The 24,370-nt window shown below is 38.6% G+C and overlaps 1 protein-coding gene across 2 annotated transcripts in view; it reads right to left on the reverse strand.

Moving 5' to 3' along the window:
- Window positions 1-24,370, reverse strand: part of ESYT1 (extended synaptotagmin 1) — a 132,931-nt gene that overhangs the window by 43,227 nt on the left and 65,334 nt on the right. For both annotated transcript variants that reach the window (XM_083169167.1, XM_083169168.1), the window contains exons 12-14: window positions 17,375-17,423; window positions 17,201-17,290; window positions 15,164-15,259 (exon numbers count right to left, since the gene is read on the reverse strand). In XM_083169167.1, coding sequence (XP_083025293.1) covers window positions 15,164-15,259; window positions 17,201-17,290; window positions 17,375-17,423 — 235 coding nt within the window. The remainder of the gene's footprint in view (window positions 1-15,163; window positions 15,260-17,200; window positions 17,291-17,374; window positions 17,424-24,370) is intronic.

A 24,370-nucleotide genomic window follows, 5' to 3' on the forward strand; every position in this document is an offset into this window, starting at 1 on the left:
ACTAATATTAAAAGTTAAAACAATGTTAAAATCATTTTTGTTTATAGTATCACAGAACATATCCAGGCTCGTTTTATTTCCTGCCCAAATAAAAAAGATGTCATCTATGAACCGCCACCAGCAAACCAGGCTCGCCCCGCATGTCCTTTGATCATCGATGGTAATCATCTCCCAATAGGACATGAACAGATTTGCGTAGCTCGGGGCGAACCTGGTGCCCATGGCGGTCCCTCTTATTTGGAGATAAAAAGTCCCATTAAAATAAAAATAATTATTGGTTAAAATAAATTTAATTCCTTCCAATAAAAATTCTTTAAGACCAGCAGAGTATTCACTTTTATCTAAAAACCAATTGACAGCCTGGAGGCCTTTATCATTTTCTATAATAGTATATAAAGTGCTCACGTCAGCAGTTGCTAAAAAATTGGAGGATTCCCATTTACATAATTCTAATTTTCGAAGGACATCTCCAGTATCCTTTAGGTGAGATTCTGTTTGGTTCACCAAAGGTTGTAGGAAAAAATCTATCATTGCTGATAGGTTAGAAGTGAGACTATTAGTTCCAGTAATGATAGGCCTTCCAGGTGGGTTAGTAAGGTGCTTGTGCATTTTGGGGAGGATATATATAGTTGGAGTTGAGGGTGATTCAATATTCAAGAATTCCATTTCTGTTTTTGTAATAGCTCCATTATCCATTGCCTTTTTTGAAAGTTCTTGTAAGGCTTTGGTCATATTGGCTAGAGGGTCACTTCTTAATTTCTTATATGTTGTGTGATCCTCTAATTGTCTATTTATCTCACCAATATACTTATCTTTACTTAAAAGAACCACACCCCCGCCTTTATCGGCGGGTTTTATGATAAGGTCGGGATCTTTTTGTAGTGATTCAATAGCCAGTTCTTCCTTTCTAGTAATATTTTTCTTTTTACTAGTGGTAATTTTCTTTATTTCTTTCGTAACAATAGAATTAAAACTTTCTATTTGATTTCCTTTCATGTATTTAGGATAGAACTTTGATCTTTTTTTAAATTTTCCATTTACATTATCTATAATTTGGGGTTCTTCTTCCTCTCCCTTTTTTGATTCGAAAAATTTCTTTACTGTAATTTTTCTTATAAATTTTTGTAGATCTACATACATTTCGAAAGGGTTCACCTGAGATGTTGGGGCGAATTTTAAACCCTTTTGAAGTACCTTACTTTCCATTTCGGTAAGTTTATGTTCACTTAGATTAAAAATTTTACTGGTTTTTGTAGGGTCCTGTGTATTGTCTTTTTGTACGAATACCCTTTTTTTTGGAGGATTTTTTCTTTTTTGTAAACCTCCCCTTTTTCCTCTATACGTTTTTTTATAGGATGTTTTATGTGGGTTCTCTATGTTGGTCTCTGAGGTGTTCTGTATCTTTGTTCTAAAAAAGAGTTTTCATTATTAATGGGTTTCCTTAGAGGGTCAAATCTATTTCTTAGGGGCAAAGGATTTCTACTTTCCCACCTATTTTGACTTTCTTCTACATCATACATATTTCTATTTCGCCATTCTGGTTGGCGTTGGTAAACATAATCATTTTTATTTCTATGTAAAAAGGTTTTTTGTGGAGGGAATGGTTTTTCATTTCTCTGATATTGTTCTTGTTTAATGTACCTTCTTTTATAGAATTTTGGTTGCTCCCAATTGTTTTCAAAATTCCTTTTTTGGAATTTTTTGGGAGGTTTGTTTTTGGGATTATGGATGGGTGTATTTAAGATAATTATTGGTTCTTCCTTTTCCTTGTTCTCATTTAAGGTAAATGGTGAGTCTCGCTTTAGTTTCTTTTGTTTTTTTATTCTTAGTATCCTGGACTCTTTTTCTAGTTTGGCAATAATCAGTTTTTCTTTTTCTTTCACATCTTCTAACTCCATTACGGGTTCGATGAGCTTTCTAAGATTCTCTATTTCTAGATTAATTTTTACTGATTCTTCACCTCTTTCACGGATAATAAGATCAATAAGGTTATGGGAGCAATTTTTTAAAATCATATCCCATTCATTTTTAAAGGTTTCTTTTGCAGTCCAAAAAGATGGGATCTTGTTTATCTGTAGACCTTTTGGGATAAGTTTATTAGTCTGATATTGCTCTAACGTGGCAATTTCCCACCATAACCTGTTTTCTTTAATTAATTTTTGCTCTAATTTAGCTAAATTAAACCCTCTTTTTGTCTTGAAGCTACTATTTAACACTAGAGGTGACAGTATCTGCTGCCAGATATGTTTAAATATAGAGAAGTAAGAAAAGAATTAATAAAGGACACCTTTAACACTCAGGGTGATCCTTCAATACAAGATGAGAACTTAGATTCCATTCTAGCTAAATTAGAGCAAAAATTAATTAAAGAAAACAGGTTATGGTGGGAAATTGCCACGTTAGAGCAATATCAGACTAATAAACTTATCCCAAAAGGTCTACAGATAAACAAGATCCCATCTTTTGGGACTGCAAAAGAAACCTTTAAAAATGAATGGGATATGATTTTAAAAAATTGCTCCCATAACCTTATTGATCTTATTATCCGTGAAAGAGGTGAAGAATCAGTAAAAATTAATCTAGAAATAGAGAATCTTAGAAAACTCATCGAACCCGTAATGGAGTTAGAAGATGTGAAAGAAAAAGAAAAACTGATTATTGCCAAACTAGAAAAAGAGTCCAGGATACTAAGAATAAAAAAACAAAAGAAACTAAAGCGAGACTCACCATTTACCTTAAATGAGAACAAGGAAAAGGAAGAACCAATAATTATCTTAAATACACCCATCCATAATCCCAAAAACAAACCTCCCAAAAAATTCCAAAAAAGGAATTTTGAAAACAATTGGGAGCAACCAAAATTCTATAAAAGAAGGTACATTAAACAAGAACAATATCAGAGAAATGAAAAACCATTCCCTCCACAAAAAACCTTTTTACATAGAAATAAAAATGATTATGTTTACCAACGCCAACCAGAATGGCGAAATAGAAATATGTATGATGTAGAAGAAAGTCAAAATAGGTGGGAAAGTAGAAATCCTTTGCCCCTAAGAAATAGATTTGACCCTCTAAGGAAACCCATTAATAATGAAAACTCTTTTTTAGAACAAAGATACAGAACACCTCAGAGACCAACATAGAGAACCCACATAAAACATCCTATAAAAAAACGTATAGAGGAAAAAGGGGAGGTTTACAAAAAAGAAAAAATCCTCCAAAAAAAAGGGTATTCGTACAAAAAGACAATACACAGGACCCTACAAAAACCAGTAAAATTTTTAATCTAAGTGAACATAAACTTACCGAAATGGAAAGTAAGGTACTTCAAAAGGGTTTAAAATTCGCCCCAACATCTCAGGTGAACCCTTTCGAAATGTATGTAGATCTACAAAAATTTATAAGAAAAATTACAGTAAAGAAATTTTTCGAATCAAAAAAGGGAGAGGAAGAAGAACCCCAAATTATAGATAATGTAAATGGAAAATTTAAAAAAAGATCAAAGTTCTATCCTAAATACATGAAAGGAAATCAAATAGAAAGTTTTAATTCTATTGTTACGAAAGAAATAAAGAAAATTACCACTAGTAAAAAGAAAAATATTACTAGAAAGGAAGAACTGGCTATTGAATCACTACAAAAAGATCCCGACCTTATCATAAAACCCGCCGATAAAGGCGGGGGTGTGGTTCTTTTAAGTAAAGATAAGTATATTGGTGAGATAAATAGACAATTAGAGGATCACACAACATATAAGAAATTAAGAAGTGACCCTCTAGCCAATATGACCAAAGCCTTACAAGAACTTTCAAAAAAGGCAATGGATAATGGAGCTATTACAAAAACAGAAATGGAATTCTTGAATATTGAATCACCCTCAACTCCAACTATATATATCCTCCCCAAAATGCACAAGCACCTTACTAACCCACCTGGAAGGCCTATCATTACTGGAACTAATAGTCTCACTTCTAACCTATCAGCAATGATAGATTTTTTCCTACAACCTTTGGTGAACCAAACAGAATCTCACCTAAAGGATACTGGAGATGTCCTTCGAAAATTAGAATTATGTAAATGGGAATCCTCCAATTTTTTAGCAACTGCTGACGTGAGCACTTTATATACTATTATAGAAAATGATAAAGGCCTCCAGGCTGTCAATTGGTTTTTAGATAAAAGTGAATACTCTGCTGGTCTTAAAGAATTTTTATTGGAAGGAATTAAATTTATTTTAACCAATAATTATTTTTATTTTAATGGGACTTTTTATCTCCAAATAAGAGGGACCGCCATGGGCACCAGGTTCGCCCCGAGCTACGCAAATCTGTTCATGTCCTATTGGGAGATGATTACCATCGATGATCAAAGGACATGCGGGGCGAGCCTGGTTTGCTGGTGGCGGTTCATAGATGACATCTTTTTTATTTGGGCAGGAAATAAAACGAGCCTGGATATGTTCTGTGATACTATAAACAAAAATGATTTTAACATTGTTTTAACTTTTAATATTAGTCAGTTAGAAGTAAACTTTTTAGATCTTGTTATATATGTTAAAGAAAACAAGATACACACAAGAACATACAAAAAACCCACAGACTCAAACTCATACATTGATGTCCTTAGTGAACATCATACAAGATGGCTAACTAATATCCCCTTGGGCCAGTTCAAGAGACTAAAAAGGAACTGTGCGGATCCAATTATTTTGAAAGAAGAACTGGATACGATGAAAGATTGTTTTTTACAAAAGGGATATAAAGAACTAGATCTAAATAATGCCATCATGGAATTGGAGAAGGTAAAAAGAGAACATCTACTCATAGAAAAAGAAAAAAATGTAGAGGGAAATAAAAGACATGAATGGTCTTTTATAACCCAATACGGAAGCCATCATAAGAAATTAGAGTATACTATCCAAAAAAATTGGAATATTCTAAGAGATGACCCCGTTATTGGGAATTTGATACCCCCAAAACCTTCTTTTATTTATAGAAGGGCCAACTCCCTGAAAAACAAACTTGTTAAAAGTGCCCTACAAGAAAAGATTCCAAGTACTCGGAATTGGGGCTTCCACAGATGTGGAGATTGCCTCATGTGTAAAACCACTACCAAAGTGGGAATAGAAAGAAAGAGTACGGATTTTGAAATTAAAGGTAAAAATTATAAAATAAAGGACTTCATAACATGTGGCTCACGAAATGTTATTTATTTTCTAGAATGTAGCTGTGGGCACATTTATATTGGAAAAACATCAAGAAGTCTTAAAGTAAGACTTGCTGAGCACGTTTACAATATAAGAAAAGGTCTCAGCAGTCATTCAGTATCAGAGCACTTTAAAATCAAACACAATAGTAACGAGAAATGTATAAAAAGATTTTTAGGGATCCAAACTATCAAAGGTAATTGGAGAGATAAGAATATGGAAAAACGTTTGGCCCAAAGCGAGATGCGGTGGATTTTTGCACTCGACACTTTGGTTCCAAATGGTTTAAATATTGAATTTGAATTGAAATGGTTTTTAGAATAATCAGCTATGTCTCTTTAAATACATTTTATTGTACTTTTTATCAGTATTTTTGTCATTAATGTTTTATATTTCTATTTTTATACTTTCTTATAAGGATGGATGGATACAAGAAAAAGGATGTCACATATAGGGATGGACTTAGCCTGAATGAAGTAGGGCTTAGTTTTTAGATGTGACATCCTTCCTATCAGGTTTACGCATGAAAATGTTGGAAAAAAAACGGAGATATCAGATCTATGCCCTTTTCAAAGATGGCGGAAAACACTTCACATGCCGGAAAATATCTAATCGGCATAATATATGAAAAGAATCACCTGGTTTGAAGATCCTATTTATGGATATACAAAGCGCCTTGCAGAGGATACTTAATAAAAAGCCCAACCGATGCCCCAGCGCAGAAAGCAAAAACGAAAGCTTTGGAACGCAAAACGAATGCACTGGAGCGCAAACGTCATATCCGGTCTGGTGTATCCCGGATGAGGAGTGATCTGATTGAACGGGGACATGTTCTTGAGTAACACAGTTGATCGCATCACTTCCGCTAACACGCTGGATGCGATACATGTGAATGCAATTGAACCTAATTGTAAGGGTTTAAAAGCCTGACACTTCAGAATATTGGCATCCACGTCTGAAGAAGGAGTCACCTCCGAAACATGTCACGTTGGATGCCAATATACTGACGGGAGAATACACGCTTGGGACCCTGCTCTGATTAAGCCTGTGCGGTGGTGCAACCCCGTTGCTTCCCCGGGACTTACCATCTAAAAAGCACCTAGCCCACCGCACCCACCAACAACGGTGAGATCAAATCTGGGTTACCCACCCCCGTCGCCTTGTATGGTATTTTGCCATTTTTTATGTATGTTATGAAATTCGTTGTCATATATGATTTTTATGCAAATGCACTTTATTGCACTTGCACTTTTTAAAATTTGTGTTTATGTACAATAAAATATCTTCTGGTTAATTTCATCCCTTCACGGGTCCAGATTTTTTATATCAGTTGTATTGCTCATTGCGCCACCTCTGTCGACCAAACAAAAATTCCTTGGTATTTCCAAAGAGATAGTGTTGCTCTTTTTCGGTCAGCAGAGGGCAGCAGAGCTCTATACAACTTAAATAGTGCGCAGACACAGTCACCTCAAACCCTCTTTTTGTCTTGAAGCTACTATTTAACACTAGAGGTGACAGTATCTGCTGCCAGATATGTTTAAATATAGAGAAGTAAGAAAAGAATTAATAAAGGACACCTTTAACACTCAGGGTGATCCTTCAATACAAGATGAGAACTTAGATTCCATTCTAGCTAAATTAGAGCAAAAATTAATTAAAGAAAACAGGTTATGGTGGGAAATTGCCACGTTAGAGCAATATCAGACTAATAAACTTATCCCAAAAGGTCTACAGATAAACAAGATCCCATCTTTTGGGACTGCAAAAGAAACCTTTAAAAATGAATGGGATATGATTTTAAAAAATTGCTCCCATAACCTTATTGATCTTATTATCCGTGAAAGAGGTGAAGAATCAGTAAAAATTAATCTAGAAATAGAGAATCTTAGAAAGCTCATCGAACCCGTAATGGAGTTAGAAGATGTGAAAGAAAAAGAAAAACTGATTATTGCCAAACTAGAAAAAGAGTCCAGGATACTAAGAATAAAAAAACAAAAGAAACTAAAGCGAGACTCACCATTTACCTTAAATGAGAACAAGGAAAAGGAAGAACCAATAATTATCTTAAATACACCCATCCATAATCCCAAAAACAAACCTCCCAAAAAATTCCAAAAAAGGAATTTTGAAAACAATTGGGAGCAACCAAAATTCTATAAAAGAAGGTACATTAAACAAGAACAATATCAGAGAAATGAAAAACCATTCCCTCCACAAAAAACCTTTTTACATAGAAATAAAAATGATTATGTTTACCAACGCCAACCAGAATGGCGAAATAGAAATATGTATGATGTAGAAGAAAGTCAAAATAGGTGGGAAAGTAGAAATCCTTTGCCCCTAAGAAATAGATTTGACCCTCTAAGGAAACCCATTAATAATGAAAACTCTTTTTTAGAACAAAGATACAGAACACCTCAGAGACCAACATAGAGAACCCACATAAAACATCCTATAAAAAAACGTATAGAGGAAAAAGGGGAGGTTTACAAAAAAGAAAAAATCCTCCAAAAAAAAAAGGGTATTCGTACAAAAAGACAATACACAGGACCCTACAAAAACCAGTAAAATTTTTAATCTAAGTGAACATAAACTTACCGAAATGGAAAGTAAGGTACTTCAAAAGGGTTTAAAATTCGCCCCAACATCTCAGGTGAACCCTTTCGAAATGCATGTAGATCTACAAAAATTTATAAGAAAAATTACAGTAAAGAAATTTTTCGAATCAAAAAAGGGAGAGGAAGAAGAACCCCAAATTATAGATAATGTAAATGGAAAATTTAAAAAAAGATCAAAGTTCTATCCTAAATACATGAAAGGAAATCAAATAGAAAGTTTTAATTCTATTGTTACGAAAGAAATAAAGAAAATTACCACTAGTAAAAAGAAAAATATTACTAGAAAGGAAGAACTGGCTATTGAATCACTACAAAAAGATCCCGACCTTATCATAAAACCCGCCGATAAAGGCGGGGGTGTGGTTCTTTTAAGTAAAGATAAGTATATTGGTGAGATAAATAGACAATTAGAGGATCACACAACATATAAGAAATTAAGAAGTGACCCTCTAGCCAATATGACCAAAGCCTTACAAGAACTTTCAAAAAAGGCAATGGATAATGGAGCTATTACAAAAACAGAAATGGAATTCTTGAATATTGAATCACCCTCAACTCCAACTATATATATCCTCCCCAAAATGCACAAGCACCTTACTAACCCACCTGGAAGGCCTATCATTACTGGAACTAATAGTCTCACTTCTAACCTATCAGCAATGATAGATTTTTTCCTACAACCTTTGGTGAACCAAACAGAATCTCACCTAAAGGATACTGGAGATGTCCTTCGAAAATTAGAATTATGTAAATGGGAATCCTCCAATTTTTTAGCAACTGCTGACGTGAGCACTTTATATACTATTATAGAAAATGATAAAGGCCTCCAGGCTGTCAATTGGTTTTTAGATAAAAGTGAATACTCTGCTGGTCTTAAAGAATTTTTATTGGAAGGAATTAAATTTATTTTAACCAATAATTATTTTTATTTTAATGGGACTTTTTATCTCCAAATAAGAGGGACCGCCATGGGCACCAGGTTCGCCCCGAGCTACGCAAATCTGTTCATGTCCTATTGGGAGATGATTACCATCGATGATCAAAGGACATGCGGGGCGAGCCTGGTTTGCTGGTGGCAGTTCATAGATGACATCTTTTTTATTTGGGCAGGAAATAAAACGAGCCTGGATATGTTCTGTGATACTATAAACAAAAATGATTTTAACATTGTTTTAACTTTTAATATTAGTCAGTTAGAAGTAAACTTTTTAGATCTTGTTATATATGTTAAAGAAAACAAGATACACACAAGAACATACAAAAAACCCACAGACTCAAACTCATACATTGATGTCCTTAGTGAACATCATACAAGATGGCTAACTAATATCCCCTTGGGCCAGTTCAAGAGACTAAAAAGGAACTGTGCGGATCCAATTATTTTGAAAGAAGAACTGGATACGATGAAAGATTGTTTTTTACAAAAGGGATATAAAGAACTAGATCTAAATAATGCCATCATGGAATTGGAGAAGGTAAAAAGAGAACATCTACTCATAGAAAAAGAAAAAAATGTAGAGGGAAATAAAAGACATGAATGGTCTTTTATAACCCAATACGGAAGCCATCATAAGAAATTAGAGTATACTATCCAAAAAAATTGGAATATTCTAAGAGATGACCCCGTTATTGGGAATTTGATACCCCCAAAACCTTCTTTTATTTATAGAAGGGCCAACTCCCTGAAAAACAAACTTGTTAAAAGTGCCCTACAAGAAAAGATTCCAAGTACTCGGAATTGGGGCTTCCACAGATGTGGAGATTGCCTCATGTGTAAAACCACTACCAAAGTGGGAATAGAAAGAAAGAGTACGGATTTTGAAATTAAAGGTAAAAATTATAAAATAAAGGACTTCATAACATGTGGCTCACGAAATGTTATTTATTTTCTAGAATGTAGCTGTGGGCACATTTATATTGGAAAAACATCAAGAAGTCTTAAAGTAAGACTTGCTGAGCACGTTTACAATATAAGAAAAGGTCTCAGCAGTCATTCAGTATCAGAGCACTTTAAAATCAAACACAATAGTAACGAGAAATGTATAAAAAGATTTTTAGGGATCCAAACTATCAAAGGTAATTGGAGAGATAAGAATATGGAAAAACGTTTGGCCCAAAGCGAGATGCGGTGGATTTTTGCACTCGACACTTTGGTTCCAAATGGTTTAAATATTGAATTTGAATTGAAATGGTTTTTAGAATAATCAGCTATGTCTCTTTAAATACATTTTATTGTACTTTTTATCAGTATTTTTGTCATTAATGTTTTATATTTCTATTTTTATACTTTCTTATAAGGATGGATGGATACAAGAAAAAGGATGTCACATATAGGGATGGACTTAGCCTGAATGAAGTAGGGCTTAGTTTTTAGATGTGACATCCTTCCTATCAGGTTTACGCATGAAAATGTTGGAAAAAAACGGAGATATCAGATCTATGCCCTTTTCAAAGATGGCGGAAAACACTTCACATGCCGGAAAATATCTAATCGGCATAATATATGAAAAGAATCACCTGGTTTGAAGATCCTATTTATGGATATACAAAGCGCCTTGCAGAGGATACTTAATAAAAAGCCCAACCGATGCCCCAGCGCAGAAAGCAAAAACGAAAGCTTTGGAACGCAAAACGAATGCACTGGAGCGCAAACGTCATATCCGGTCTGGTGTATCCCGGATGAGGAGTGATCTGATTGAACGGGGACATGTTCTTGAGTAACACAGTTGATCGCATCACTTCCGCTAACACGCTGGATGCGATACATGTGAATGCAATTGAACCTAATTGTAAGGGTTTAAAAGCCTGACACTTCAGAATATTGGCATCCACGTCTGAAGAAGGAGTCACCTCCGAAACATGTCACGTTGGATGCCAATATACTGACGGGAGAATACACGCTTGGGACCCTGCTCTGATTAAGCCTGTGCGGTGGTGCAACCCCGTTGCTTCCCCGGGACTTACCATCTAAAAAGCACCTAGCCCACCGCACCCACCAACAACGGTGAGATCAAATCTGGGTTACCCACCCCCGTCGCCTTGTATGGTATTTTGCCATTTTTTATGTATGTTATGAAATTCGTTGTCATATATGATTTTTATGCAAATGCACTTTATTGCACTTGCACTTTTTAAAATTTGTGTTTATGTACAATAAAATATCTTCTGGTTAATTTCATCCCTTCACGGGTCCAGATTTTTTATATCAGTTGTATTGCTCATTGCGCCACCTCTGTCGACCAAACAAAAATTCCTTGGTATTTCCAAAGAGATAGTGTTGCTCTTTTTCGGTCAGCAGAGGGCAGCAGAGCTCTATACAACTTAAATAGTGCGCAGACACAGTCACCTCAAACCCTCTTTTTGTCTTGAAGTCTTTAAAGGGACAAGGCTGCCCACAGGAGGTTGGAAACTCTGCAAGTTGGGGGTAACTATATGGACACACTTAGTCTACCAATACGGCAGGGGTGGGGAACCTTTTTGGGGCCAAGGGCAGTTTGCACTGGGGAAAATGCCTCTGGGGCCATATATATAAAAAAAAAAACACTTACAAATTGTCCTGCGGCAACCTATCCCACGCTTTGGCAGCAGCCGCAGTTTAAGATTTGCCTGTCTGTGTGGTCCGGCGGCTGTGCATGGAGTCAAGTACAGGGGAAATCTCGCGAGAGGTTGGTAGCTCTCGCGAGATTTTCCCTGTACTTGACTCCCTGCACAGCCACCGGGCGGGTCACACAGACTGGCTACAGGGGCCGTATTCGGCCTGTGGGCTGGAGGTTAACCACTGCTGCAATACAGGGTGGCAGACCCCACAGGTGCAACAATGCACGGGTGTTACCTGGGAGATCAAAACTGATCGCAATATAGAAATGCAGCAATGCATGAAGATGTTATTTAAAGAATATATACAACTGTGCGGCGCTTACCAATACAACCATATATGAAGATGTTAATTCAGGAATAAATACATCCGTGCTGCGCTTCCGAATGCAACAATGCCTGAAGGTGGGCATTACCTGACAAGGACATATCAGATGTGCCCACCCCAAGCTGGGCTTTCCTTGACAACGCCACATCAGATACGACCAACCCAAGCTGGGCTTTCCCTGACATGGTCATATCAGATGAGAGCATTCTAGGCTGGGCTCTCTATGATTTGGTCACATCGGATTTGACCAATTTAGTATGACGTCTTGCTGACATGGTCATATCAGATGCGACCACCCCAGGCAAGTCTTTCCCTGACAAGGACATATCAAATGTGTACATATCAGGCTGGGCTTTCCCTTATATGGTCACATCAGATGCGACCAACCCAAGCTGGGCTTTCCCTGACATGGTGAGATCAGATGCGGCAACACAGGGCTGGGCTCTCCCTGACATAGTCATAACAGATGCGACCATTCTATGCTGGACTCTCGGTAATACGGTCACATGAGATGCGACCAAAATAAGCTGGGCTTTCCTTGACAAGGCTATATCAGATGCGACCACCCCAGGCTGGGCTTTTGTAAAAATGGTCACATCAGATGCAAGCTCTCTAGGCTGGGCTCTCCCCAACGTGGTGACATTAGATGTGACCAACTTATTATGGCCTCTCGGTGACATGGTCACATCAGATGCGACCACCCCAGACTGGGCATTCCCTGACAAGGACAGATCAGATGTGACCACCCCATTCTGGGCTTTCCCTGATATGGTCACATTATATGCAACCAGTCACAAACACTCAAAGGGCTAGACTCAGAGGTGGTTAGATTTAACATTGCCGCTGCTTTTTCCACATTCTTATATACTCATATTTGTGTTGGATGATTGACAGCTGATTTCTGGTTTTACAATAGCGCCACTGAGAGGTTATTCATTTCTTATACACAGCTTCACTTCAACAATAAGAAGTTGTTTATTTAGTGTCATGTCCATTGTCGGGGCAGGACAGATATTCAGCTACCATGAATATACATCTTTAACCCCTTCAGTGGTAATCCTGAGAATTTTCCGAACTATACCTCAGTGCCCAGACTGGCTAGCCTGGAAAATTCTCAGGATTGCCGCTGGTTAGCGCCGCTGAGCTGATGGCTGAACTCAGCTTCAACATTGCCAGGCCCCCGGCTGAGTGTGCCCAACCCCCCCCCCCCCCCCCCACCCTGTAGTCTGCAACGTACCAGTGGGTAGCCCTAAAAAAAACTGAAGTGGTTAAGTTCTTTTAACATCAATTGGTCTAATACCCTAAAGCACTATTGCTTACACTGATATAGCAGGCAAAAGGTCCACTATCAGAGCAGGTGTGCCCAAAGTGACCGTAATGCCACATAAATGTCCTAAGTGAAACAGGTACACTGATTTGCAACAGAGAATGACAGCTCAGATCCAATGTATGAACTTCTTCTAATAGCCATAATAGGCCACAGTAACTCCAATGTGAACTGAATGAATGCGCAGTCAAGAAGCCAAGTAGCCAAGTGGCCGAATGTTCAACCCATCAACAAATGTAAATAAACGGTCACATCCTGTGACAGTATCGAAAATATTGTAAAGGAAATAGATTTCTGGATGGTATTTGTCATTTTATGAATATATTTTATTTTAGTGGAACAGGTTGAGTATCCCTTATCCAAAATGCTCGGGACCAGAAGCAATTTGGATAATGGATTATTCCGTATTTCAGAATATTTTTATATTTCAATGAGGTATCTTGCATTTATGATGTATAAACACAAACACATGAAATACACACAAATATATTTAATTTGTGCATGAAACAAGGTTATAAAACATGAAACAAAGTTTGTGTACAATCTCAGGTACTGAATTTGAATGCCAAGCAATCATTTTCTTGTACATATTTAGTGCCAGTTACATCATATGTCCCCAGTAGTGCCAGTTACATGATATGTCGCCAGTAGTGCCAGTTACATCATATGTCCCCAGCAGTGCCAGTTACATCATATGTCCCCAGTAGTGCCAGTTACATTATATGTCCCCAGTAGTGCCAGTTACATCCTATGTCCCCAGTAGTGCTGATTACAGATGTCCCCAGTAAAAATGTAGGCATACAGCAGAACGGCCAAAGCAGATATAAATGCCAACATCCAGGAATTATCCCCTTTGATAAGCTCTAGATAAGGTCCTGTAGGTTACTTATAATTCCCGAACCATGTACAATCAAAACATATTACACTGCAAAATAAATGCGACTTATGCTGTGTACACACTAGTACAATCTGCATAAGATCCAGATGCGATTACAATTTAGACTATCTGCATACAATTTACACTATCTGCATTCAATTTAGACTATATAGTGCAGATCTGCACTATATAGGCAGGGCAGCCAAGACTTTCTGGTTAAGATATGGGAGCGCGCATCTTGAACGCATCTGGTTCGCTTGGGATAAAACCCATACAATCTGCATGAGATCCAGATAAGATTTTGACTATATAGTCAAAATCTTATCTGGATCTTATGCAGATTGTATCAGTGTGTACACAGCATTAAGATGTGTACACACTTGTACAATTTAGACTATATTACAATTTAGACTATCTGCATACAATTTAGACTATATAGTGCAGATCTGAACTATATAGTCTATGCTGCCAAGACTTTCTGGCTGCGATACGGGAGCGCACATCGGGATCGCAAGGGTTAAAACCCGTGCGATCTGCATGCGATCCAGATGTCGTGCACATTGTACAAGTGTGTACACACCATTAAACATAAGAATTTATGGTATATTATGATGGAACACTTAAATCACGGATACATAATTGGTGGCCACTCTAATAGGTCTTATTATAGATGTGATCTGCAGATTCTACCAGAATTGGGTGCTGTATCCAAGGACATTTCTAATGAATACCTAGGCAATGCCACAACAATAATATGGAGAAAAATAGCTCTAGCCCTGTATATGTGAATTATTTGTCCTACATTTTTGTAGTAATTATTACACAGAACGCTATGAATTTTCTGTCATTAACCAAGACAAATTAGAAATTGTGAAGAAAGAAATAGACCATTTGCAAATAGGGTTTTGTCACTTGACTTCTGTATAATTAGTACTACTTAAAGGGCATAAAGTATTCAGCTCTCAGAGCCTTAATTTGTTGTATAACTGGGTATTTACTACCATGAAGGGAATGTGCTGTAATGCTGGCTTAGGACATGAAAGCCATAAGCTTGGCAACCAAACAGCAAACCCAGTGATCATTATTATATAACGAAGGCAAACTACACTCCCGTTATAAAACAAGTGTCCAAATAGCTAATTATTCACCCAGAGGGAAGCATGCACTCTTGTTATGTTAATAACGACTTCTGACAAAATAATGGTACACTTACAGGGAGGTCCTCAGCCCGGTCCAAGTAGACAATGAGAATAGCAGCAGAAGGTCCTTCATTTGTTTTTGTAGCTATTCCTCTGTTAATATTCATTACCTGGAGAGGCAAACATGGATAGATATAAAGAATAGTAACAAAAAACTTGAGTCTGGCTTCTTAGGGAGCCCAAACAAACTGCAATAATAAGCTCCCCAATATCATGGTTTTTACAATAATAAAATGGTTAGAGACCAGTGACAGTAATCTATCATGTCTGAAGATGCTCAGTGCGAGGGATCAAGTAGGCAATATTGTGTGCTTTGGCCCCGCACGTTTGTGGCTGACCTGAGGCCATCAGCCTGTCCTTTACCCCTGGGTTTAGTTCAGCAGCAAGCACAATGCTTGCTTTAATACAAGGGCATGCCTTTTCGTTTTTAAATACCCTGAATCAACCACCCATCTATGAAATGCATAAACAATGTTTTAGTCACCAAGATGACTGCAGGAATTTGCTCCCAAGTCATGATGACCATATCCTGTTATAACAGTACATTAGGTATCAGTAGGACGCTGTGTGATTCTCTTTGATGCATGGGACAGCTACACAAATGACATACTTTTCCAACATACCAAGATTCCGGTGGGTCTTAAGCTATAAGGAAAGGAATTGCTGCTAAGCAAATATTTGTTAACCGACCAGTTTAATATGATAGAAGATGTAAAAGTGTATGATGCACGGGACTTTATGTTCACTTTCTGGAGGATTGTGGGAAACTTGGGAGAGGGACTGATGCACTGAAAGAGTATAGATCATAGGGTAGACAGTGTATAGATACCAAAAGGTCAACACCGGAAAAAAGTTGCCACGCACAAAAGGTCGATAGGAGTTTTTTTTCACGTTTCTTTGGTATCAATGAGGACCTTAAATTAGTGTACCCTCGCTATGCTATGTACACTTTTACTGCTCCTTATAGTAGTCCATGTCAATGGTAAAGTAGGAAAAACGTAAAAAAATAAAAATTTAAATTTACGGGGGGAAAAAATCATGTTGACCGTTTCATGTGTCGAACTTTTGTCTAGGTCGACCTTGTGCATGTTAATCACGTTATCGACCTATTAACTCTGTATCTACCTAGACACTGTCAACCTATCATCCGTATACCGTTTTAAAATATTTATGAGAATACTACACCAGTAGAAGAATAGTGTGTGTGTTGCGCAATTATCAGCAGCTGGCACGGGGTAGTCACGCCCCTATATGGTGCACTAAAGAAGAAAAAGGTGCTAGCGCTGGCTGAAATGATGCAAGACGTGTCAAACTGTATTAGTTTATTAAAGGAAATCATAATAAGAATAATAGTAAACAATATAACACAATGGTATATTTTTAGGTTATATATAAAACTGAGGTTTGAAGTAAAGTCACCCCTAATTGCTCCCAGACCCTACAAATCAACATACCAGCACAGAATGGTAATAGGAAATTCCTTACATATAAAGTTAGAAAAGTTTGACTTAACTTCAAACCTCAAAATATAAAGCCATCACAGCTCAGTATTTTAGCTTAATTATATGATTTTTTAAATATTTTTATACCATTAGGTAATATTGTTTACGGTTATTAATATTTCCTTTAATAAACGAATACAGTTTGAACCGTCCTGCATCATTTCAGCCAGCGCTGGCACCTTTTTCTTCAATAATACACAAGTAACAGCAATTACATAATGATTAACATTTATTTACAGATGCAGCCACGCTCATGGTTGCTGCACCATTCGCCATGTGAGACTTCCGTGGCGATTGTCCCAATCCCATCACCACACTGTGCATTTAATTTGCTCCTGCAGCTCCTAGAAACGTATTGAGTGGCGATGTTGCAGCGCGCTGTTTCCGCAATGCCAGTGTAAATTTTGAGCGACAAAGAAGCATGAGCAGCCGGATCGTGGCAACCATGAGTGTAGCTAGATCTGTATGTAGCACCAGCACATTCTGTTGCACTTTACAACTGGGCACAATAATTCATAAACACTGGTAGAAGAACAGCTGGGATTTTACCTGCTCTAGTTTGGAAGCATTGGACAGTAGAGTCAGCCATTCCAGTCGCAGATGAAGTTTACCACTTTTTGTGTCCTTCAGTGTATACCACTGAGAAAAGAGAAATCAGTGAGACATAGGGGAAAACAGAGGAACTGCCTAACTTTATCACATCCATTATTTCCATGTGCTCACCATATCCAGTGCTTGTGCTTTCTTCACTTCACCAAGATCTAACTTCATTCTGGGACAAGGAGAAGACATGGTTACTTGGTGGGACCATACTATACTGAACTGTAACATTACCGACTTCCAATGACGCTGCTTAAGAGTGCATCTCTTGTCACTTTATTTATCTACAGGGGCCTACACACGCAGTGACAATGCTGTATGCCTCATAACACTTACATTAAATGAGAAGAACTGGTTAAGTTAAGGCTTCATAAGTGATTGTGACTTTCTATAGCAGGGCTGGGCAACACCGGCCCTCCAGATGTTGATGAACTACACATCCCAGCATGCCTTGCATCCGTTTCAGCATGGCCACATAGCAAAACTAATGCAAAGCATCCTGGGATGTGTAGTTCACTAACATCTGGAGGGCCGGTGTTGCCCAGCCCTGTTCTATAGTTATTGTGCACCTGCAGGATAAAATTATATGCAAACCACTGGAAAATCAGTTACCATAGATGAACTATGAGGCTGGCTATACAGGCAGATGCAACCTTCTAGTATACCTGGAGTCTTACACTAATGTTACACAGACCTCAGGGCAGGGGTGGAAATGCAAACCTCTAACATGCTGACATTTATTTGAAAAATTAGAAAAACTCATGTCAACCTTTTGACTGTCGACCTTCCCATTGTCAACCTAACTATTATGTCGACCTTTTAAACCGGTCGACCTTATCCATGTCAACCTTTTTTATGTGAAGAGAAAAAAAAAACGGTAAAATAACATCAGTCAACATGGGCCTAATCTTATATTGTGCGTGGCTCTGACCGCATATGGGCCCGTTACTATAGGCTAGACTGCAACTTTATGCAAATTCTAGTATAAACCGTTCCTCTTGTGTACAGTCATGCTTCTGTATGTGAAAGTGAGGATTCTCCATTAAAGTATGGCCTCCAATGTGGTCGACCGGCCCATTCCTTGTCTAAAGCCCCCCCCCCTCCCCCCCCTCGGCTACTTCCCGGCGGCTTAACCACATACGATACGATACATCCTTTTGTGTGGAGTGCATTGTCTGCCACAGGATCCAACAAATCCTTGTGGCAACAATGAAGATCTCCGGATCAGATGTGCCACGGGGGCAAGCATTGGATCATATCCGGAGGTAAAACGCATACGATAATGATATGGCCTTTTCACACGATTTATTGGCCCGATGGGTGTGGAACTCACTGCCAGCAGAGGTGGTGATGGCAGATACATTAAATACATTTAAGATCAGATTGGACAAGTACTTGATGGATAATATTTAGGCCTATAAATCAGCAAGCTATGGTCTAGTGGGGAGACCAGTGGGTTAAAAGAGGCCATATCCAACAATGGTTATGGTGATGATAGAATCAAAATGTACAATCCTGGGGGGGGAGAATATCTAGAATTTAGTACAAGGAGTCTAGTTAAACAGGTAGAACTTTATAGACATTCAACCTTATCTACTAGGTTACTATGAAAGCGTGTGAAAAAGGGCCATATCGTTTAAAGGTGCCCATACACGGTACAATATTCCCTGTGCGCTTTGAACTAGATCGCATCACATCGCATGCTATTTGTGTGCAATGCAATGCAATGGGGACCTAGTTTATGTGCTGTGCGATGGGATGCCTGCGGGAGCATACATTGCATTGCACAGCACCATTGTATGGGCACAGCACCGGTGTATGGCACCTTAAGTGTATGTGCACCTTTAAAACTACATGTGTGCTTCAGACTTGAACTTGGCCGATGTTAAACTGAAGCCCTCTCAATAATACTCACATGCAGCCCAACAGGGAAGTGCCAAGGAAGCGTGAGCTCTATGGCCACCATATCACTGTATATCGAGATAGTGCTAAACAGCTAGATAATATTTAGATATTAGATACTAGTTAGGTTTCCCATTAACATATTTTATATGAATGCCACTATCTCAACCCTACGTTTACCTATTATATTTCAAAATGTACACACAGATACTTGTTTCCTAGCACGGCGCCCACTACTCCATTTACGTAGTGGACTATACAGGGTAAGGATTTTTTATCGCATCCTATCTTTTTAATGGGCTAAGTCAGTGAATACATGTAAAAGATAGGATGCCCCCCGCCCCCACTATCCATGCCACCCCAAAGCGTGGCGAGCACAGGGAGCCCCGCGAGGGGCGGCAGAACGCGTCCTCTGACTTTTTCATTACCCCACTATCCACGTCGACGTGGAGTTGATTCTATATAGTGTGGCGAGCGCAGCGAGCCTGAAGCATGGTGAGCGCAGCGCGCCCCGCGAGGGGACGCGGAATCCATGTAAAGAAATCCGCGTCCGCTCGCCACGCTTCGGGCTCGGTGGCTCGTCACACTATATAAAATCAACTCCACGCCAACGTGGATAGTGGGGTAAGGAAAAAGTCGGAGGACGCGTTCCGCCGCCGCTCGCCACGCTTCGGGGTGGCGTGGATAGTGGGGGGGTGCGATAGACATATATATATAAAAAAATTTGCATCGCATTCGATGCGATTTCCTTACGGTGCCGTACGTAGAAAATCTGGGCGCCGTGCTAGGAAACAAGTACCTACACACACATTAAAGTTTATTAAATTGAATGCAAAAACACATAGAATGCGTGAAATGTTCATGGACCTGCATATTTTCGGGATCGTGGCTGCTAAAATACTAAAAAATCCCTTAGGAGTGCAGGCTTTCTGGCTAATTGGATAGCCCCAGTGGATCAATGTAGTAAATTGATCACAGAAATTTGAATCCCCCCAATACTGACAGTCTATAGAATTGTGAGTTAGTTTTCCTGGCCGGGAACTAATTGCGTAAAATTATCTATGGGTTAGTGTAGATAAAGGTGTTTTTTTTTTTTTTTTTTTTAAATCAATTCTTCTTATATTATGTCTGTATAACTTAATAATATGTAATACGATGCCAAGGGCGTAACTACAATAGGTGCAAGGGGTGCAGCTGCTATGGGGCTCAGAGCTGAAGGGGGCCCATCTTTGCTGTCTAAGTATATGTTTTACATATATTTATCACCATCAGTTGCTAAATAGGGGGCCCTTACAAACTTTTGCTATGGGGCCCATGATTATCTAGGTACGCCTCTGTACGATGCACTACCTATAGAAGTTATTCCAGAGAAAGCCAGTGTCGGATTTATACAAAGCAGAAAGTAATTCCAGTCTATATGGTGCACTCTCCCTCTGGAAGTATACAGTAATGTAAGCATGATAAAACTGGCTTTTAAACAGGCCGGAAAAGTAAACGGTTATTTAACATAAGATAACAAAAAGTGTTTAGAAAGTAAATAACCACAGAATACTGCAGAAACACAGCATACATATGTACACATTCATGGAAACACCCACATTACACAAACAGATCAAAGATAACATGTCAATACTACACAGCCTACAAATTATAATTACACACAAAATGAACAGAACTGGGGGAATTACAAAGCTGATTAACTTGTTCTTTTAAGACCTCTACACATCATGCAAAGTATCTAGGAGTCATTTATAAACATTGCATTAGGCAGTTATGCGAAAAGTATAGTAGGTGCCCCCCCCCCACCCATTCACCTGGATACCAAAACACAAATAGACTTTCCCATTGTCAGCCAATAATATAGCGGGCACGGTTCATTTATATTTCCAGTGCTTATTGCAGGGGTGTAAAAGGAAATATAAAAACACTAGTAATCCCACTCGAAGCAAAAGCTTTGAAAGCTAGTCTGCTATCTTCTGTGTTTGTGCATGTGTGTGAGTGTGAGTGAGTGAGTGAGTGAGTGAGTGAGTGAGTGAGTGAGAGAGAGAGAGAGAGAGAGAGATGTAGTTTCACTCTCTGCAAGCAGATGACAGTGTTTCGGAGACTCACGGACACATATATATATATATATATAGGTGCAGAGAGGCCTGTCACATGGAGGAGTCTGCCTGGCACAGCAGAGAGTGGCAGTGCTGTACCATCTAGTGCTGTACCATCTAGCCTTGCACTTCCTCTTCTAACCTCAGGTTTCGCTATAGTAATGCTGCCAAGGCGCCTGCAGATTGGTAAGAGGAGTGCATGGTAGAGACAGAACAGCAAGTGTGTGCCGCATCTACGGTTTGCCTGCCATTTTTATTATTGTGTGTTAGTACAGTATTTTCATGCTTATGACTATATAATATAATGATTTAGAAACTAAAAGGTTTACCTAAGATGATATGACAAACATTATAATCTTGTATACAATAAAACTCGGCATTGAATATTTTCCATTGTATTACAGCAACACAACAACAAACAACTCTGACTTGTATGGGACAGGAAGGTGGGAGCGTCCACCTCTGCTTGTCCTAAGCAGTAAACATGACCAGGGCATTGCTTGGGGCTCCCTGTGGCTGCCAGGCTGATGTGATACTATCCAATGATCTTCAGCTCTGCAAGATTTGCACTACGCTTTGCCATGTGTCCGGATCCCAGTAATATTGGATGGTTATCAGCCTATTCCACCCAGTAAACACGTTATATTTCAATATAATAAATTTCATAAAAAAGTACTCCGTAACATTTTAGTGTCCATCAGGGGCATCTCTGTATGACAATCACAGCATTACCACACAGCGTACTAGTGAATGGTTGTAGATGTAGAGTGCCCAAAATAGGAATCTATTGATTGCTGGACATGCTGAAAATAATAGAGATATCCTTAGTGCTAGCTTTAACCAAGGTAAAAGGCTTCGCCATCATCATTAAGGGGATCACGTTATAGCACGCAGGTATGCTGAAAGAACAGGACATATAGTATACTCTCTTTGTCTTGCAAATGGCCTATTTTACCCCCAGTGTAATGTCTTGTTCACCACTACACTACTTTTCTTAGGCGTTGTTGAAATTTTCCTTGTAAAGTCATGTATGTTTCTAGTATACAGCACCCAGTAGCTGCGCATATAACACTTCTCCAAAGGTACTTTTAACCTTTTGATTGCCAAGTGAATTTGTCAAAATAGGTGTGAAAATTGGCAAGCAAACATTTTTATTCATCATAAAGACATGTAATCTTTCCCTTATATAGAAAATATAATCTTTTTAAACACATTCTTATTTGAATTTATATAACAAATGTAAGCGATGCTGGCATTTTTAGCGGATGTTTTGCACATCTCTCACAGATGTTGGCACTCAAAGGGTTAAAGATAAAGAATTTCCAGCAGCTGATTGATTATTCCATGCAAATACAAACAATGCATTAAATATATAACAACTATAAGGCTAATTCAGCATCGCTCAAGTTGCAGTTGACTGCGAAGCCCACACCCAGACAGTTGCAATTACGATTCATACACATTTTCAGTCACTATTTCCAATTGCGAATGGAACACATGCGCAGTTGTTCGATAATCGCACATTTTGCAAATGATCCAATTAGCATTTCTAGCTGAATTTGGCCCATTGAACGAACAAATGAATTCTACAAATAATTAGAACTTGGGGCAAAATCAGATGGTTGGCAAATGTAGGAGAGACGACTTATAAAAAATTTAAGAGCAAGTCCAGCTAACAATCTGCACGTGTATAAACCATCCAGCTAACAATCTGCACGTGTATACACCATCCAGCTAACAGTCTGCACGTGTATACACCATCCAGCTAACAATCTGCACGTGTATAAACCATCCAGCTAACAATCTGCACGTGTATACACCATCCAGCTAACAATCTGCACGTGTACGCACCATCCAGCTAACAATCTGCACGTGTATACACCATCCAGCTAACAGTCTGCAGGTGTATACACCATCCAGCTAACAATCTGCACGTGTATACACCATTCAGCTAACAATCTGCACGTGTACACACCATCCAGCTAACAATCTGCGGTGTACACACCATCCAGCTAACAATCTATATACACCATTTTGCATTGCAATGTTAACAGATGCCCTTTGTTTTGCAAGGAAAAATACTGCAGGACACAAATAAATATCAGGTTTCTTTATTGTAACGCTGATTATGAGGTGGTTTCCTACATTCTAAGTATGTCACACTTTTTACATTTATTTGAGGCATGACTTTTTGAATGGGCATTATGTATGGTTATAGGACCATGACAGCCTGCAGGTGTGAGAAGGCACCGAAACACAATTAGTCACATACTGGGAGGAGGGGCATGTGTTGTAAAGCCGAATACACTGGGGACCTTATTCTGGTCCACACGCAAAGCTACAAATTTTGCAGCTCTGCGTGTGGATTAAACGCAGAATATTCCCGCACTCTTTGGCATATACATCCATTCGCAGACTTGCATGGTCCCCGACCATCAAATTATGACGTCTTAGGTCTGCGGGTGCCCTGTATGGGAAGTGGGGACGGACAGCTGATATTTGCTGGAGTCAGCTGCCCACCGCACCCGCGTGAGGGGCACATATACATGGGAACGTCCAGCACCCTGCCCACACTGCTAGGTTCAAATGGGTCAGCGAACAAGCAGTTTGCCGTGCCCGCTCACACCAAGCGTCTGCACATGCGGCCGAATTCAGACCCATACAAACAGGTCTGAATTGGCCCCACTGTGCGATTTTGGCTAACTTTTCTTTCATATTGTCAAAATCATAAGCCAAGAGTGCATAGTGTGTTTGTAACTTAACATTACATAGAAATATTGTACAAACGTTCCAATATGTATAAAACACATGCATTAAAAAAACCATAACATTTATTTGAAAAAAAGAAATAGTATCATATGAGGTGGTCACCTTACTTTACTAACACAAAACAAATATCATTATTAAATATGCGATTTTATTTGTAGATAGTTCTGCATTTCAAAACACAGGAGTTCCATGGGTGTCAACACAGCTACAGAGATGATAATGGATCCTTTGTCCATAAGTAACAGGATAAACATATGATAAATGCTGGGAGCTACAGCACAATGCTGCGTACCCATGCTGTGCCAAGCCACGCTCCCCATCACATTTCAAGTAAAGGTCCATAATAACT

The sequence above is a fragment of the Crinia signifera genome, chromosome 2 (assembly GCF_055691185.1).
Source record: "Crinia signifera chromosome 2, ASM5569118v1, whole genome shotgun sequence".
NCBI lineage: Eukaryota > Metazoa > Chordata > Amphibia > Anura > Myobatrachidae > Crinia > Crinia signifera.